Here is a 20,045-nt window from a genome sequence, read left to right on the forward strand (position 1 = left end):
GCTTTTCCAGGCATGCTTTCCCAAATTCCCACCCACCCCACAGATCAACATCAGCACAACTTTCTCCCTCATTCTCTCTGTTATGGCACCATAAGCTGCATCCTTCCTAGCTTCTGCTGCCCATGTCCCAAGGAGAGGCAGAGACTGAAAGCCAAGCTACAAGTGACGCCTCACACAGGTTGGACACTTGTCAGCTTACCTCAAGCTTTGATGGGAAATGTAGGCATCCTGGTTTTACAGCTTGGCTCTCCATTACAGCTGCAAGACCAGGATGCCTACATTTCCCATCAAAACTTGAGGGAAGCTGACAAGTGTCCAACCCGTGTAAGGCATCACTTGTAGCTTGGCTCTGAGCAACGGAGGGAAGGCAGATGGCCAGCATTAGGATTCCTGTGGCAGCACAGCTGAGGATAGGCAGCTGAGACTGGTGCCATAACCAGCAGGGTCCCATTATTAGGTTATGGGGGAAAGCAGGGCAATTGGACCCCAGTGTCCTTTCTCCAGAGCATTCACCCGCCCCTTCCTCCAGCTTTTACCCCTGTGCTGCTCCAAGTAGTTATGAAGGTATGAGCTCTTTTAAATTATTTCCGAATATCTTGTGTGCCCCTAAAGCATGTGTGCCACCAGCACGTTTGTTCATAATAATCTTATCTCTTAAAGAATCCATTAATCCAACAGAAGAGGGAGGAAATGAAGGGAGGTGAGCATTGCAGTAGCATTAAACATCAGAAAAATCGCCACAAAGTAAGTCTGGAAAAATGGTAGGACACCAGGGGAAATGCCCAAATGTAACTATCTAGTGATGATTCTGGATTCTGCATTATTATGTAGATTGTGCCAGTTCTTGAAAAGAGAGCTAAAGTGGAAGCAACCTAGGACAGGGCACAGGAGAGCAGCTGATTTGCATTTCTTTTTACATCACAGAGACCTTTGCCTGGGTCTAGTAGCAAACCCCTGAGATACACCTGTTTACAGTGTGAAGCAAGGTACAAATGAACTCAGGCTAGGTTGCTATGCTGGGAACAGATGGAAATACCATAGATTCCAGACAGACCTGCCAGGTGCTTTACACGGGAGGCTGAGGCCGGCAGATCGCTTGAGCTCGGGAGTTCGGGACTGCAGTCACCATAACGTCAGAAGGTGCTTTACATTGGCAAACTAGTCTAATCGGCTTTTCCAGACAGGGTCTGTAGTGAATGGCAGGAGCATCGGACCAATGAGATTCAGCATGCCTGACAGTTCCTACAGGGCATGTACCGATTGTTGCATATCCAGATGGCAAGCACCGGGCCATTTTTTACAGTTTAATATTAAGGAATTACTGTAGATCGAGCTACCATTAAAGTCACAGTTAGAAAGTCCGCTTGAAAAGGCTGTGGCCCTATATAAGTGGCAACTGCACTGGTTCCTCCCACCCATGCTTGTAAGAATCTAAGGGAGAATCATTAAGAGACCAGATCAGAAGTTAGTATCTGATCTCTTTGGATGTTCTCTTGGGGGAACTAGGTCTAGAAACCATATAAGGGTTCCTGGAGGCAAAGAGGTCTGGATTTCTTCAGTATTTGAGTAGAACAAAAAATTTCACCTTGATGAGAAAGAGGTCAGGAAAGCAGGTGTGCTTGTGGAAGACCATAGGTTTAGCTCCCCGCCCCCCACAATATCAATATTCTTTTGTGTAGTGTCACTCACCGCTTGACATCCGCCTCTGTTTCACCATCCACCATCCTGGAAAGGAGATGATTTCATTAGTGGCAAGATATTTGAGCAACAGGAATCAACATCTGGCCTCAAATCCTCCCGTGTTTCAGTTGCACATCCATTGGTCCCCATACCCATCCCTGTTTGGTACTAACCAAGGAGGAAGATGCTGAAAGAGACCCTCATATCGAGGGTTCAGTAGCCTGCACTTTAACCAGTTATGTACGAATCCCCTGAAGTCGGCTAGCACAGCTAACCTTGGGCAACACCCTTTGCTGCCTAACAAACCACATCCTTTTCCCAAGCTGCAGCCCCTGCTTGCAAATGCCAATAGAAATGATCTTCGCATGTGAGAAGCTGGGAAAGTTCAGCCTACACCAGATCCTAGACAGAGAACACCCCTTATTGATACGGCCAAGGGAATCAGTGTAAAAAAAGACTGGGATATCAAGAGCCAGGGAGAGATTAGATCCTGTTTCTAAGATGGTTTTCCCAAGGGTGGAGGGGATGGGGAAGGTTACCAGATCCAAAATACTGGCAAAGGAGGATCTCAAACTTTCAGTGGCTTTCTAATAACGTAATAATAACATTTGATTTATATACTGCCTTTCAGGACAAGTCAGCAGAAAACAAGGCAATTACAGGTATAGATAACAAACAGACTGACGTTCTCATAATGGAATAAAAAAATTGACAAATGCAAATAAATTACAGAATGTAAATACTGTTGAATTTATATTCGCCTCTTTCGTTGGGCTAACACATGTAAATGCTATTTACCTAGAACAAGAAACGACACGAAACAGAATATATTGGAGCTCTTATATCTTAGCTCAATCACACATCCGTATAGATACACAGTTCTATTTGCAGCAATTGTTGTCAATGAAAATATAGACCGCAGATGCCCGTTGCAATGTCTCTGTGGACTATGAATGATATAAATGGCTGTGGTTGCCAAAATGAAGAGAGGACTCCCAACTTCTCTCTGGGTAATCCTCAAATAATTCCAAATGGATTCAGTAGCCAATTTAGACAGAGGATTTCCAACATATCACTGGGCAATCCTCGAATGATATAAGCTTCCCGACAGGATTCCGGTAAATGTCCTGTTTCGTGGTTCTTCCTCTTTATCACTGGAATTTTGCTAATTTTTTTCTACCAAAGAAGCAAAATGACTCTCATTATGACAGACAAGATGTACATAGGCAGGCAGGGAGAACGTCTACATTGATGAGTGCAGGCCCACTGCATTCCACTCCACCCCCAAGAGAACCGTTATGTTCCTTTTTGTGGATTCAGCCGAATGGGAGAAAGGGCAGTCCTATGAGCCCCGGCCCGGGGAGGAGGCAAAAGAGAGGCGAGGGGCGCCAACTCAGGACAACTCAACAAGCCCAACACAGGCAGCGGCAGAAGGAGCAGAATTTAGCTTCTTCCTGCATACTGTGAAGAAAAAATTAGTCATCAGTCTTGGGGAAATCAAGCCATGGGCCTGATGGAGCACTCACAGTATCCTTTAAGTTTCTAATAACTAAAACCCTGAGTAGCAGTGACAGATTGTTCGCTCTGGTTTACTGTCTTCTGGTGCTGCCACTTGCTATAGAGAAAGGAGGGATGCTGATCTCTGAGGTCTCCAATCCATCATAGCTGCAGAATCCTTCCTGACACATGCTGGTGGGGGGAAATAGTTTTACTGTAATAGTCAATGGATCCCTGTATTGTTTGGTATTCCAGGTTGGAGAATCACACCAATGGTCCTTTCCAGCCCAGTGTAGAGGACAAGATTTCTTACAGTTCACACACTGACTAGTGTTATTGAGGGGGACATTTTTTTCCCCTTGACCAGCTGCGGCTTCAAAGTTGGGACCTTAGATGAAGACACACAATTTGTGTGTTCCTTTATCTGCCGTTGATGACATAGATGCTATTTTGTAATTTTTATAAGAAAAGGAACTGAGACCTGTTCTCTCTTTCATGGCCTTTTAAAGGAAACTGAGGCTGAACCCATGACTACCTCCTACCATGACATTGCACTTTGGTTGAGACTTGGGTTCAAAGTTAGAACAAGTAGAACTCTGTCTAACAGTGTCACTTTCACATTTCTAAGATGATTGATTTCAATGGAATTAGAATGTGGGCCAGCTTAGGACTGAATTGTAAGTCTCTCTTCTGTGTTAATCCCCAGCTTATCCAGCCGTCACCCCTCCCTTGCAGTACTTAATTTCTAAAACAAGTAGGGGTGCGCACTCTGAAATTTACTATTTGAGATCCAAAATGAACGCCAGAAATGCTCTGATTCTAAACGAAAAGATTTCTGCCGCTTGGAAGTGGTAGTAAATCTTGGAATCTGACAGTTATTCTGATGCCTTGCAATACAGTTTTCGCTTCCTGGGCAGTAGGAAGTAGAAGGAGCTGAGACAGTGAGGGAAGTGAGTGTCTCAACAGCAGCATTTGTAGAACAGGTTGGAAAATGTGTATTATAGAGCAAACAGTCTTAAAAATATGGCCCCAAAGACTTATTTTTTAAAAATCCCATACATCTAATGAAGAGAGAGTGGTTCTCAAAAGCTTATGCTACAATAAAGTTGGTAAGTCTTAAAGGTGCTACTGGACTCTTTACTATTTTGCAACTACAGACTAACAAAGCTAAGTCTTAAAAAAAAAGTATGTCCTGTGGGGCAAAACTCTTTGTTTACTTTGTCCTGGAGAAGAACATGACAATTTATGCGGTAGGCATGTGCAAGCACAGTACCATGTGGGACTGCACAGGAACTACAACAATGAACTAAGGGTCCAGAGCAAATATTTATAAAAATTCACAGCAAGAGATCAAGAAACAGCTGGTACAAGAAAGTTGCATAACTGAAACTATACAATAGCAGATTGGTTAATAACCCACAAAGTTTCCATAACCCATATGTTGGTTGGAGTGAGTCCTTATTGGGAAATGGCACATATGCAGTATCACAGTAGGTAACAAAATGCACAGAAACACTCTTGCACAATTGTTTTAGTGCATTGGCGTAAATCTGTGCATGGGTTACTGGCATTGGTTGACCTCTATTTAGTACTCTAAAAAATAGACCAAATGTAGACCAATTTTTGGTATTTTTATCCATTTTTCTTCTCAGGAAACGTTCTTTAATGAAGCAGTTTCGAAAAAAGGAACCTCTTTCAGAGAACGGAGGGAAGGGTGCTCCTCTCCCGCCTTATCATGCTGGAAAAAGGCAGGAAGATGGCATGGGAGAGGGTGATCGCTTGATGAACAATAGTTAGTGCAACCTTTTTTAAATGAAAAATTGCTAACCAAAGGACCCATGATCGGTTTCCTAATATGGGCTAATTTTAACCCATGTGCTAAAGAATCCACAGGTTTTTAAATGATATATGACTTGATGTATTGTCGAAGGCTTTCACGGCCGGAGAACGATGGTTGTTGTGGGTTTTCCGGGCTGTATTGCCGTGGTCAAGACCACGGCAATACAGCCCGGAAAACCCACAACAACCATCGATATATGACTTGTTCAACAGTGTTTGCACCTCCACTCCCCATGAGAAATTCTAGGGCTTAACCTTGTCTGGTGTCTACACGTTGTATGAACAGGAAACCCTTGCTTTTTGTGTTAACAGTATTTAGGCCTAATTGTGTTTACCTGTGCTGACCTACGTATGTTGGGGGGGGGGGGGGAGGCACTCTGCACATGTTCAAATAATCTGTTATTTATTATTTTTCATTTCTAAGCCCAACTTCTGGCACCTCATCAAGCGAAGTCCTGTACCCTCATCTCTTATTTTGCGATTTTCACACCGTTTTTGCTACAGCTAGGCTTTTTAACTTTGTTGTTTTCCCCCTCCCTTACTTGCAGTATCGTTGCTTGTTTGCCCAGTTTTTCTTTGCTTTCCCCCATGTTTTTAACATATTAGATTAGGAAATTTCCTCAGAATTAAAGGAAGCCTCTCAAAGTCTCAACACTGTTTTCAAGATAACCTAATGCCATAATTCTTGAACTGACTTTGATCTTTCTCAAGTTTTGAAGCAACCTACAGTTTGAGAGAAGAGATACAAAGTAGGACAGGCTTGTTCTTATTACAGAAGTGCTGGGGGAATTTTGGTTGGTGGAGACGCACACATCAGAAATGTTGCAATTACTAAAGTCTGCTGTCCTGCATGAGAGCCCCACTGTTCCTGTGGCAACTCTACCCCCGTTGATTTCTTATGGTCAAAACTGATTCATGAAAATGTCCCACTGAAGTCCCACACAACCTTTGCACAACTCTAAGATCAAAAGAGTGAAATATTTCTAGAAACAGAAACATGAGCCAGCTCCTATTATGCGTATCTGTTTGATTTCCAAGTGGAATTGAGGTCAAAAGGCACATAATTAAACTGCCCCAAAGAATTCACTGAGCCAAATATTTTTCTAAATCGCTTTAATAAGATAATATGCTTACCAAAAGGGACAGGTGGTATGGAGTAGCATATTCACTGCTGCACTGGGCTGTACCTAAGATTCGTGGTCAAATATTGATAGGATGCTTCCAGTCGTTACTATCTTTAACCTTTTTTCTTAACCTGATGGTTGCAGAAACAGCTCTGCTGTCACACAACGTCCCTGTGGCATGCCCAAGGACTGTGGATCAGACATATGCGGGAATTCTGTGCTTTCCAGGCGCAAAGAAACCCAATTAGTTCTCCCTCTACACACACACACACACGCAATTAGGCCTGTTCATTAGTGGAGCTCTCTCTCTCTGTTGAGACTTGTGCCCTGTAAATTGCACATTGGACCGCGTAAAACCCGCGTAAATTGCGCATTGGACAGTTCACGGCCACCGTGAAACTCCCGTTGAAAAACTGTGACCACATATTCGGGAGAAATGCGAATGAAATGCATCTGTTTAATGAGGTAATGTGACCGTGGCTCGGGATTGCGGGGAGAATGCGGGGAAAACGTGGAAAAAAAGGGGTAATGTGGATTTGGCCCTGGAAAATCTTTGGTAGTCTTTGGGGCTTCTGGAAATTTCCATATGCCACCCATTTTACCAAACTGCTTAGTGTCCATGGAATTTGGAGGTGGTGAATTACCAGCAGCTCTGAGAAGTCCTGCCTACTGGCCCTTCGAGACTCTGTCTTTGGCCACTGATGCATAGACGCAAGACTCGGGTTCCATCTCTGGAATGACTGCCTGCTTGATTTTCAGTGGCTGTTGGTTCAGCACAGCATAAGTGACTCCTGTGTGGTCTGTTTCGGCACCTGGTTCTAGAGGCTACAGGGGAAGAGAAAAAAGGATTTTCAGCCTTGGCTTAACTTTCTCCTGTGCAGTTACAGTGAAAACAAAAGGCTAGATAAGCAAAGATTTCGAATGGTAGTTTCAGAGAGGAGACGAATGGCACCTGGGACTGTCAACCTGAAGCAGAGTGCTTGGGCCTTTATCTCTTCCTGCAATCAAAGTAAACTTCTGCTTGGTTGGGCTTGCTCTTTAAGAGATAGGCAACTCAACATTGGGGGATGCTGCATGTGTCATGTGTTAATTTCCTGATTCGCAAGATATTGCTTTTTGTCCAAAGTAGAAAAGCCTCCCTGACCACTCTTCTTTTTCCTGTGTCCCGTAATGAGAGTTTTCTCTCTCTTGACTCATGGTCTTCCAAGGAGGATGCACCATTCCAGAACTACCACGGAGGCCTAATCCACATACCCACCTGCAAGTGTGGTGCTGAATTTGTTGGTCTGCCAAACAGGGAAAGTTAACTTTAGGATTATTTCTTCTGTCTTCTATAAGAAATGCTGTGATTAGAATCTACCTTAATAAACTGTAAGTTCTATCTTTTCTAGAGTTCAGTTGCCTGCGGATTGATTTCTGTACGTTGGGTTCATATTAGAGGTGTCGGATGGCACACTAAAAATATTGAATGGAGGGTGGGATTCACTGTCTTTGAGTTCACTGCAAGTGGTCCTGACCCCAGCTCGATGTCACTGAAGGAAGTGACATCATCATACTGCCCCATAGATGGGCAGATTTTGTAGGGGCTCTGCTTTGGGTTGCAAATGCCAACTCTAGGTTGGGAAATTCCTGGAGATTTGGAGGTAGATACTAGGAAAGGCAGGGTTTGGGGAGGGGAGAGTCCTCACTCAGCAAAGCAATGTAGGCTTCAGGTTTTTGCATCTCAGAGCGGAACTACAAGTGACAAAAGGCATAGGTTGGACACTTGTCAGCTTCCCTCAAGTTTTGATGGGAAATGTAGGCAGCTTGGCAGAATGTTAGACAAGTGACAGTTGAAAAGTCCATTGGACAGCAGTCGGAGAGCCAAGCTGCAAGACTAGGATGCCTACGTTTCCCATCAAAACTTGAGGGAAGCTGACAAGTGTCCAACCTGTGCCTTTGTCACTTGTAGTTCCGTTCTTAGTCTCTTCCCCCCTCCTTTGTGAATGGCATCTTGCCCAGTGACTGGGACGGAATGGGAAAGCAAGCGGAAGCCCTCACAGCAAGGCAGTGAGGAAAAGGGGGAGGCAGGATTGGGCCAGGGGCACCCAGTTACTCCCGGCCTCTCCTCCATTTAGGGTTGCAAATGCCAACTCCGATTGGGAACTTCCTGGAGATTTAGAGGCAGATCCTGGGAAGGGCAGGGTTTGGGGAGGGGGAGAATCCCTCACAAAGTGAGGTGTAAATTAGGCAAGCACACCTACCTTTTACACCTCAGCTCCCCCACCCACCCCGCACCTTGCAGGTGACTTTGAGACAGCCAGCTGCAGAGAACTTGCCTCTGAGCCTCTCGCCCAGTGGCCAGAAGGAAAAGCAAGCAAAAAAGTGCCGTTACAGTTGTCAGCAAGGGAAGGAGGGAGGGAGACCGAGCAGAGTCAGGCCAGGGATGTCCGATTCCCCCCTTCTTCAGCACAGCAACAGCAACAACAACACAACTGCAAAACTGACCTGCTGCTGCTACCACTCGCAGCTCTCTTTCTCTCTGTGAGGCTGAGAGCCAAACTACAAGTGACGTCTTACACAGGTTGGACACTAGTCGGCTTCCCTCAAGTTTTGAGGGAAATGTAGGCATCCTGGTTTTACAGCTTGGCTCTCCATTACAGCTGCAAGACCAGGATGCCTACATTTCCCATCAAAACTTGAGGGAAGCTGACAAGTGTCCAACCTGTGTCAGGCGTCACTTGTAGCTTGGCTCTGAGAGCCATGGGGTATGCTTCCGACCATTTGCACTCATGTGTTTGAGGCAAACAACAGAGCAGCAGATTGGCTGCTGAGCACAAGGAGGAGCCTGAGGGCCCAATTAGCTGACTGTGCTGGAAGGGTGAGATGGGAAGAGGGAGGGAGGCCTGTTCTTCTCATCGAACACAAAAATATTAGACATTTATATGTCTGGAATTTTGAGTCCTTTTCCCTTGGATAGTCAAAAGAAAAAAAAAACGGACTGTCCAGGGGGGGAAACCAGACACCTGGCAACCCTAGTTGCTTCCCCTGATGAGGTAACTCTGCTGAACTAAATCAATACCTTATATACTAATAGCGAAGTGGCTCTGATTTGTAGATACTTAAATCTGGAGATGGGAGCCATGAACAGAAAATCAGATCTTCCTACACACCTCAGAAATGCCCCAGAAAATTCTGAAATCTAAAAAAAATGCTTTAGCAGTAACCAAAACATCCCCAAATGATTAAAGGAGCTCCAGCAGCTTTAACCAGATGCCCTCAGTGACTGTTGCTAGGCAACCAAGTAACAGGTCACTATTCCAAGTTTGGTTTCTGCCAAGAAAAGGAAGGGGCAGGGCCCTTTTCAGGATTATTTTGGCCTTGGGGGGTGGGCTTACTGGGGCCAGAAACAACCACCACATGATTTGATACCACATGACTTGCATGACTCACCCAGGCTCACAACAGCAGCCCCACCCCCACCCCCACCCCAAGCCAGTGTAGTATAGTGGTTAGAGTTTCAGAGGAAGATGTGGAAGGCCTAGGTTAGAATCACCACTCTGTTGTGGAAGTTCAGTGGGTGACTTTGATCCAGCCACACACTCCCAGCCTAACCTATCTTATAGGGTTGTTGTGAGGATAATAGATGAGAATGATGTAAGCTGCTTTGGATCCCCATTATGGAGAAAGGCAGAATATAAATGAAGTAAATTAATAAATATAGATGAAAACAAGGGGGCAAATAAAAGGAAACTTGTTTAGTGTGTTTGAAGGAGAGGAGGATGTGGGGAAAGGTGAGCGTATGGAGGGTGCCAGGAAGAGGGAAGGAGGAAATAGTGTGAGGAAGGGGATACAGGGAAAAGTGAAGTATTCCCACACACGTTCCCCACCATGCAACTGGGTCTGGCTCAACTGGCACCATGCAATTGGGCTGTGGGGAGAGGCTGCCTAGGGTGGAAGGGGAAAACAGGGACAGACAAAAGTAGGTGGGAAGGAGAAAAGGAGGCAGGAAAGGGGGACAGGCCATGAGGGGCAGTTAAGGGAAAGAGGACATGGTGCGGGAGAGGAACATGAGTTGCCCCCCTGCAAGTCCTTGTGGGTCCCTCACTTTTAAATAACAAATCCCAATAGCTTTTACATTGCTTTAGCATTTTAAGGCTGCTGGACAGCAATGGATTTTATTGCTGGGGAGGTTAATTTTCCCGGGATACTCTATACATTTTAAGTATATTGCTTTGTTTGTTTTTGTGTTGTGAGCTACCTCGAGCAATTTTTCTGAAGAGAACTGATAGAAATAGTCCAAGCCAAAACACACTTGCTCATTCACATCATACATGTTGCTGTGCTGCAGTGGTCATCCCTAAGCGGGTGCAGAACCAGCACAGTTCTCTTTGGCATTTCTGATGTTCATTTGAATCTGGGCCCCAGCTGCATCTCAGGCACCCCTGGGGTGCAATCTGTGGCCATAGTTGGGGCCATTCACCAGCAGCTGACCGTGACACTCACATGGCCCAGGCACTTCTGGAGCACAGCTGGCACCAGCCTCAGGCAGTGGCCCTCAGAGCATTGCAGGCGGAGAAGATGCTGCTGCCAGAAGGAGAGGAGGCTGATGCAGAATACTCTCATTCTACAAAATGTGCAAAACTGTAATGTTCAAGAGGTCATTTTTAAAAAATAGATTAGAAGTATAGCTGAATTGATCCATTGGAGATTGATGGCAAGACGATTATTATAATGAAGGAACTGCCCAGATCAGTGTTACTGGACCGGAAAAAATATAAAGTGCTAATTCAGATTTTGAAGGACATGAAAATCAGGTACAGATGGGAGTTACCGGAAGGAGTGTCCTTTGAGTTTGGAGGGGCCAAAAAACGCATCAGATCTGAGCGAGAGATGGAGCGATTTATTAAGGACAATGAAAAAGACTTACCAACAAGATCATGAGTATGGAGTGTAAAGTATTATCTTGGAATGTAAATGGACTAAACTCACCGAATAAGAGGAAAAATACTTTTCACTGGCTACTAAAACAAAAATGTGACATTGTTTGTTTGCAAGAGACCCATATCAGAAAGCAGGATGTAAAATATTTAAAATCTGGAAAATTGGGCAAAGAATATGTAGCGGCCTCCAACAAGAAAAAAAGAGGAGTGGTGTTGTACATAAAAGAGGAGCTACAGCCAAAATTTGTTATGAGAGATGTGGAAGCTAGATTTGTAGCAGTGGAATGTATTTGGAATTTAAAGAGAGTGTTGGTAGTCGGACTTTATGCACCTAACGGTGCAAAAGAAAGCTTCTTTGAGGATTTAAGGAAGCATTTAGACGATCTTGCATACGACCAGATAATTCTTGCTGGAGACTTCAATGGAGTGACAGACTTGGAACTAGACAAAAAGACTACAACGGCACAAAAGAAAAGAGGACTATTACCAAAGCTTTTTTTTGAGTTGATTCAACAAGAGACTCTTGAAGATGTATGGAGGAGAGAATATCCTAAAAGCAGACAGTTTACTTTTTATTCTGCAAGGCATTCTACATTATCAAGAATTGATATGATCTGGGCCTCAAAAGACTTAGCATTATGGACTAAGGAGGTAGAAATAATGCCTATGGTAGGCTCAGATCACAACCCAATTATGTGGAAATTTGGAAAAAAGAGAAAAAGGAAAGCATGGAGAATAAATGAGGACTTGTTACAGGAAAGAGAGAATATGGAAATACTGAGAAGAGAGACAAAGTTTTTTATACAATACAACGTGAATAAAGAAGTACCAACCAATAAAGTTTGGGATGCTTACAAGGCGGTTGTAGGGGGCATACTAATGGACTTAAATGGTAGAGCAAGAAAGAAGAAAGAGGAGAAAAGACAAGAGATTGAGGAGAAAATAAAAGCCAAAGAAACACAGCTAAAAAAGAGACCAGGGAAAAAGAAGGTATACCAGGAAATTAAAATACTTCAAGAACAGCTAACAGCAATGAGCAATAAAGAATTGGAGTGGAATCTCAAAAGACTGAATCAAAAAGCGTTTGAGGGTGCTAATAAACCTGGGAAGTACCTGGCATGGCAATTGAAGAAGAAAAGGGAAAAGAAGATAATAAATAAAATTTGCGAAGATAACAAAACGTATTTGGAGCAGGCTACCATTAGTAGAGCCTTTTATAAATTTTACGCTAAGCTGTATAATAAAAAAGAAGTAAACAAAGAATCAATAGCGTCATATTTGGAGAAAACCAAACTTCCAGAAATCTCGGAAGCTTGGAGAAATAAGTTGAATAGTGAAGTAACTGACGAGGAAATAAGTAAGGCAATACAATCTGCAAATCTAGGAAAGGCGCCAGGGCCAGATGGACTTACGGCTAAATTCTATAAGACAATGGCTAATGAACTGGCACCATTCCTAAAAGAGGTGATGAATGGGGTTTTAAGGGATCAAAGGATTCCAGAAACTTGGAGTGAAGCGAATATATCATTGATCCCAAAAGAGGGCCAAGACCTGACTAATGTGAAAAATTATAGACCTATATCGCTACTCAACAATGACTACAAAATTTTTGCGAAGATATTGGCGGAGAGATTGAAGGGGTGGCTCTCGGAAGTCATAGAGGAGGAACAAGCAGGCTTTTTGCCAGACAGACAAATAAGAGACAACTTAAGGACAGTGATCAATGCTATTGAATATTATGACAAGCGTTGTGACAAAGAGGTTGGTTTCTTCTTTGTTGACGCTGAAAAAGCGTTTGACAATTTAAACTGGGACTTTATGTTTGCCACTATGGAAAAGCTACAATTGGGAGAAAGATTCATCAGAGCAATTAAGGAAATTTATAGAGACCAGACTGCAGCAATTGTGGTGAATGATGAATTGACCAAGAAATTGACGATAAGTAAAGGAACAAGACAAGGTTGCCCGTTATCTCCATTGTTGTTCATTTTAGTATTGGAGATTCTGATGATACAAATACGTCAAGATGATGAAATTCGTGGAATAAAAATAAAGGACTATTCATACAAGGTCAGAGCATTTGCGGATGACATAATGTTAATTGTAGAGGACCCATTGGAGAACATGCCAAGAGTGATAGATAAGATCAAGGAGTTTGGAGACTTGGCAGGTTTCTTCATTAACAAAAAGAAGTCAAAGATATTATGCAAAAATATGACTAAGCAGAAACAACAATTGTTAATGGAAACAACGGATTGTGAAGTAACAAGTAAAGTGAAATATTTGGGAGTCGAATTAACTGCAAAGAACATAGATCTATTCAAAAACAATTATGAAAAACTATGGACTCAGATAGAGAGAGACTTGATTAAATGGAATAGATTGAATTTGTCGTGGTTGGGTAGGATTGCAGCAGTTAAGATGAATGTGTTACCAAGAGTAATGTTTTTGCTACAGACAATACCAATCATCAGAGACTCCAAACAATTTGAAAAATGGCAGAGGAAAATATCAGATTTTGTTTGGGCAGGCAAGAAGCCTCGAGTGAAAGTGAAAGTTTTACAAGATGCAAAGGAAAGAGGCGGAATGCAACTGCCCAATCTGAGACTTTATCATGATGCAATCTGCCTAGTTTGGTTGAAAGAATGGATGACATTAAAGAACAAGAAACTATTAGCCCTAGAGGGATATAAAAAAATATTTGGATGGCACGCATATTTATGGCATGACAAAGTAAAGGTCAACTCGATGTTCCTGCATCACTTTGTTCGGAGAAGTCTATACATAATCTGGAAGAAGTACAGAATTTATCTACAAGAAGGAACCCCTTTGTGGGTGGTTCCATATGAGGTGATAGACCCGAGAGCTGTTGATAATGAACAACAATGTTTAACGTATAAAGAAATAACTAAAACTGAAGCATCCAAACTTAGAATAAAGACACAAGAGGAACTATCACCTAACTACGATTGGTTCCAGTATAGACAGATCAGAGACTTATATAATTCGGACTCTGTAAAGGGAGGTATACGAATAGAGAATTCGGAACTAGAGCAGACCCTTCTTAAAGAAGATAAGAAAAGAATATCCAAGGTATACCAAGTACTGTTGAAGTGGTATACCGAGGATGAGATAGTTAAAACACAAATGGTGAAATGGGCTATAAACTTTAATAAAGAAATAACAATGGAGGCATGGGAATACTTGTGGAAAACTACAATGAAGACAACGACATGTATTAATATCAAAGAGAACATTCATAAAATGATCTATCGTTGGTACATGACACCAAAGAAGATTGCGCTAGGGAATTTGAATACTTCTAATAAATGCTGGAAATGTAAGAAGCATGAGGGCTCCCTCTATCATATGTGGTGGTCGTGTGAGGTAGCCAGGCAGTACTGGGGGGAAATAATAAGAGAAATGAGTGAAATTTTACAATTTCAAATTAATAAGAACCCAGAACTCCTGCTACTGAACTTGGGAATGGAGGGAATTCCAGCCCAACACAGGACGTTGATATTTTATATGACAGCAGCAGCTAGACTTTTGTATGCGCAAAAATGGAAAGTACAAGAAGTGCCAACTATGGAAGATTGGACTTACAAATTGCTGTATATGGCTGAAATGGACAAGATGACAAGAAAATTGAGAGATCTGGACTCAGGGCAGTTCAACACAGACTGGGAGAAGCTGAAACAATACCTGGAGAATAAATGGGAGGTGGGAGGAAAACTGTGGCAGTTTGAGAACTACTGAAGTATTGAAGTAGAGGGGGGAGACTTTACCGGGGGGAGAAGAGATAAATGTGAATTAATAAGCAGTCAGATTAATAGATTGACATATATATAGATATATGTAGGTTAACAAACAGAACATAGAGAAAATAATTAATTATAAGGACTAAATATAAGGAGCGATTAACTAACAATATTTTCTTTTTTTTCTGACAAGTTTTGTACCAAACTGAATGTCTGAAGATATAGATGGGTCAAATTGATTGACTACGTGAGGAGAGATATATAGAACTATTATAAAAAGATAGAATGAGTAATATATATAGAGAATAAGTCAAATTGTTTGATATAAACGAATGTATGATCTATATGGTTTATGATATATAGAAATACCTGAAATTGAAAAATTGGGATAAATTGTTTATCTAAGATAGAAACAAAGGCTTACAGTTTGGGCATATAATGTTAAAAATAGTTAAGGATGTACTGCTTAGAATAATGGAGAATATATATTTGTTTTAGATAGAGGAAGCTAATAAAAGTAAGGGAAAGGGGACAAAGGGTTGGAAAGCTGTTGGAAGTCAACAAAAAGGGGGGGGGAAAGGGAGGGGGTTAGAGATGAAAAAATTGGGGAAAATTGAATGTAAATGTGGAAATAATGGATTCTAACCCAATAAAAAATTTTCAAAGAAAAGAAGTATAGCTGAATTAACAACCCAGGGGGGCACCTTTATAATGGAATAGGATTGTCGGCAATTGGAATAGTTTTTGTAGGTATCCCCTGCTTTTTCTGCATTGTCTTTTCTTGTAATCCGCTTTCTGTATTGTTTATAGAATACCTGCTTTATATAGTTTGTTCTCATTGTTCTCTAATTCTATCATCCCAGTCCTATTGCATTGTTCATTGATTCTTGCACTATTTGATTGCAGTGTTTATATCCTGTAATCTGCCTTGAGTCTCAGCAAGAAAGATGGACTATAAATCAAGTAAGTAAACAAATCAACAAATAATTCCCAATACTAAGCATATATGGTATTTACCATAGTGCTACGGTTAATTGCAAATAGTAGCTCAATTTAATACCAGAGGTCGACACAGCGTGTTTCCTTTGTCTCTCAGTTAATCTCCAGAACATTGGACAAGGAGATTGAAACAGTCACGTGCAGTTTTATAGGGTTGGGATCTGAGACAAGAGTGCTGGCATTAAGTTCACTGTCATGTTAAGAGGGTTTGTTGTGCTAGGAGCTTCTGGTTTCTTACCAAGTTCACTGGTTGACTTCTTTCACTCTCAGTGCAGCCTGTAAATCAGACAGATTCCATGAGGTTCTTTCCCCAGTCTGTTGCAAATGAGAATTGAAGATACAGCTCTCTTTCTCAAAATATTTTCTACCTCCTTGCCCTGGTGCAGAAGCTTCTTGTTCAGTATCTGTAAGGCTGCTTGAGAAATGCTCTGCATCAAGATAACCCAAATTCTACACAAGATTTCTGCAATCTGCATAAATAAACCTACTTTGTACCTATATGCTTCTTTTTGCATAATTCTGTCCCCGCCCTCCTTAAACATGGCACAGAGTTAAGTCGGGCAGTGAAGTCTCCAAGACCATGAAGAGTTTTGTATGTGATAGCCAATACCTTGAACTGAGGCCAGTAACTGATAGGTAGCCAACAGAGCGATGGCAGAATGAAAGTAATATTTATGCTCCTCCTAGCTCCTGATAATAACTGAGCTGCAGCATTCTGCACCATCTAGATTCTTGGATTTAACTTAGAGGGAAACCTATGTACAGTGCATTACAGTAGTTAATTCTGAGTGTTAATGTGGCACGGATCCAGGAGGTCAAAGCAGCCATGTCGAGGTAGGGGGCCATCTTCCAGGCTAGGCAGAGTTTGTAAAAAGCATTTTTTGCAGCTCCCTTAACTCACTTTTCTAACAGAAGCATTATAGATGTACAGGGCTTTTTTTCAACTGGAACGCAGTGGAACGGAGTTCCAGCACCTCTTGAAAATGGTCACATGGCCGGTGGCCCCGCCCCCTGATCTGCAGACAGAGGGGAGTTGAGATTGCCCTCCCCGCAGCGGCGTGCAGCGGCACGAGGGCAATCTCAACTCCCCTCTGTCTGGAGATCAGGGGGTAGGGCCACCAGCCATGTGACCATTTTCACCAAGGGTGATTTAAACTTTAAAAAACTCCCCCCTTGTTCTAGCTGACCCAAAATGACATCATTGCATGGTCCTGAGTTCCACCACTGAGTTCCACCACCTCTTTTCCCAGAAAAAAAGCTCTGTAGATGTATACTCATGTTTTTATGCATACGTAATTTAAATATGCCTATCTTGGACCCAAAATGATATCAGAACAAACGTTCAGAATGAAACATTTCTCCTTCTAGCTGTGTGGGTTTAGCGAATCCATCTATTGTAACTGAGGCCTTTTATATTAAGCCCTCCTTTCTGGTGGCCTCAAAAGTGCTATATTTGATAAACTCACTTACCCTTTCTCCTTTTTCTGTACAATACAAAGGCAAAAAACAGCAGAAAGAGAAACAGGAGAAGGCCTGCTGCACAGCCTGCCCAGACGATTGTCATAGATCCTGTTGTAAAGCCAAGGACATCTTCTATTACAATGCTACTAAGGTTCATCTAACCATCTAAAAAGGAGATCCAAAAGCTACCAGAAACTTTTTATCTTTCTATGCATATATACATCTGCCCTCAGTTTAATCATCCAAAGCATCTTTACATCCTCTTTCCCTCACCCTACCCCACACACTCATGAAAGATTTCCCCAGGGGGAGGAAGAAAGGCTGGTCAGATGGGTCTTTCCTATCTAAATAGCAGGAAGTGACAGCAATATCCAGGTGGGAAAGATCCATGTAATTGGGCCCACTCTTGTAATTGCTTCATTCACAAATATTGCTCTGAAGTGTGGGATGACACCACAGTGAAACTGATAAATAAATCGTATGTTGGCCCCAGAAACCCAATTAAAGGATTCCATTGTTGGGCCATTAGCAGAGTTTATTGTTTGCAGTAAAAGCATGATTATAGTTGGTGTGAGCTGGTTTGTGCTGGCTGATGTGTGCAGCAGAAAAAATAATAAAGCATAAACTTATTTATATTTAGAAAAGAAATAAGAGTTCTTTATCGTAGGGACTGCATACTCTGATAGGAAAGGAGGAAAGATCCTATTTACCTGTCTAATCTAAGGATGGGCATGCATGCTAGGACAAGTCCTGCATCCATGGTTGCAAGATGGAGGGAGGAAAAGGAGAGAGATGGTGTCTGGAACAAAGCCAGGAAGACAAGAGTGAGAAGGAAGAATCAAGAGGAGGAAGTCCTGAGAATAGCAATCTACATATCAAAAGGATAGTCATAACAGTAAATAGTAAACAGAATGCCCTGACCTCTCCGTCTTTCTAACTCTTTGGTTTGTCCTCCTCTGAAACCTGAGAAAAGGGACAGCACTGAGTTCTCCTCTTCCAACAGAAGCTGCTGCCATACTTCTATATGTATATATGAAAGGGCTCCTTGATGCTCCTTTCACCCTCTTCCATATATTCTGCAAACCGCCTCTCACCTCATTCTGTATCCCATCTGTCCTCCTCAAGGCATTCACTTTTCCACATCTTATTCTTTAACTGTCGTTCCTCAGACATGTTTCTCTCCATTCTTCTCTAGTTCTTTGTGCCATAAAAATTAATGCAGCACAACACAGTGACTGAAATAACCACCCTATTCTGCAGCCCTACCCTTTACACATCATTTGTTTCCAGGGCTCTATATATTCCCCCCAAGTCTATGATTTCATGCACATGCACAGAAACTTAGAGCCAAGCTACACGTGACGCCTGACACAGGTTGGACACTTGTCAGCTTCCCTCAAGTTTTGATGGGAAATGTAGGCGTCCTGGTTTTACAGCTTGGCTGTCCATTACAGCTGCAAGACCAGGATGCCTACATTTCCCATCAAAACTTGAGGGAGGCTGACAAGTGTCCAACCTGTGTAAGGCGTCACTTGTAGCTTGGCTCTAATATTAGATACAGAATTCAACATCTTGACAACATTTTTTTAAAGCAAGTTTCTACCCCTTAATGCCAGGGAGACAGACTTGAAAGCATATAGGTAAACTCTCTGGTGAAAGGGAAATAAATATTTTAATGAACAAGTAAAGACATCTGGAAGAAGAAGAAGGATAATTAGGTGCCAGAGAACCCCCTCCTCTCCTGATCCTGAGGCTTTTGGGCCACCAGCAAAGAGATGTTGGGTAGCCAGCCAAAGGAGAAGTAAGACTTCATCCATCCCTTCATAATATTCTTGCCTGCTATATTATGAGGGAAGAGGGAAACTAAAATCTATTCAGAAATGTAAGCTTCCCTTCTTTTCCCAGGGAGCCATAATTCTAAAAGCTCCAGAATTGTATACAAGGAACAAGATTTGGAATAAAAGGGGAAAAGCTGCTGTAGCACAGTGGTTAAGTGGTTCAGCTGCAAATCAGCACTCTCCTGGTTCAAATCCCATCCTGCCATGAGCTCAGTAGGTGGCCTTGGGTAAGCCACGCCTCTAATCCCCAGCTGTATTGTGGGGATAATAATAACACTAACTTGTTCACTGTTCTAGGTGAGGCACTAATCTGTCTAGAAGAGCGGTATATAAGCGCAGTTATTAGCATTAGCATTAGCATTAAAGCCAAACCAGGTTCCTCACCTCTCACCGCTATCTGTACGGGGTCACTTGGTTCAGACCAGAGGAAGGGATACACACCGCTGTGATATTGACAGGAGTATTTCCCGGCGTCCTCTGCTGTCACCATGGATAGAGGAAATACAGTTGTGTTTCTGCTCCAGTCTGCCTTCTGTGATGCTATCAGGTCCCTGGATTTGAAGAGGGATAAATTTAGGCCATTCTCTGGCCCCTGGCACTCAATGGTGACATTGGAACCTGGAGCAAGTGGCCCGCTTGGTCTCACATTGATGGAGGGTTTGGAGAGGCTGGGATCTGGGGGTAGGAAAAACACAGAACATGGAGTCATATTGCCTGATAGTCAAACTTTATATTCTGTTGATCTTGATCTGCTTGATTTGTTACACAGCAGAGAGAGATGCAGGAAGCATGTCCTGCCCTCCTGGCTGCAAGATGGAGAAGAAGGGGGAGAAAAGGTGTTTAGCTGGAAGGAAGGAAGAGAACCCCTAAGAATAGCAAAGGGCTTTTATTTCACACTAATTTTGATTGGATCAATAGCCTCAT

General features: G+C 42.6%; 1 protein-coding gene across 1 annotated transcript in view; it reads right to left on the minus strand.

The window, feature by feature from the left end:
* The window catches only part of LOC129339521 (immunoglobulin superfamily member 1-like), a 32,448-nt gene that overhangs the window by 4,596 nt on the left and 7,807 nt on the right, over nt 1–20,045 (minus strand). Inside the window, exons 5-7 of the mRNA XM_054994103.1 lie at nt 19,506–19,796; nt 6,785–6,965; nt 1,690–1,725 (exon numbers count right to left, since the gene is read on the minus strand). Of these exons, the coding sequence (XP_054850078.1) occupies nt 1,690–1,725; nt 6,785–6,965; nt 19,506–19,796 (508 nt within the window). The remainder of the gene's footprint in view (nt 1–1,689; nt 1,726–6,784; nt 6,966–19,505; nt 19,797–20,045) is intronic.

The sequence above is a fragment of the Eublepharis macularius genome, chromosome 12 (genome assembly GCF_028583425.1).
Source record: "Eublepharis macularius isolate TG4126 chromosome 12, MPM_Emac_v1.0, whole genome shotgun sequence".
NCBI lineage: Eukaryota > Metazoa > Chordata > Lepidosauria > Squamata > Eublepharidae > Eublepharis > Eublepharis macularius.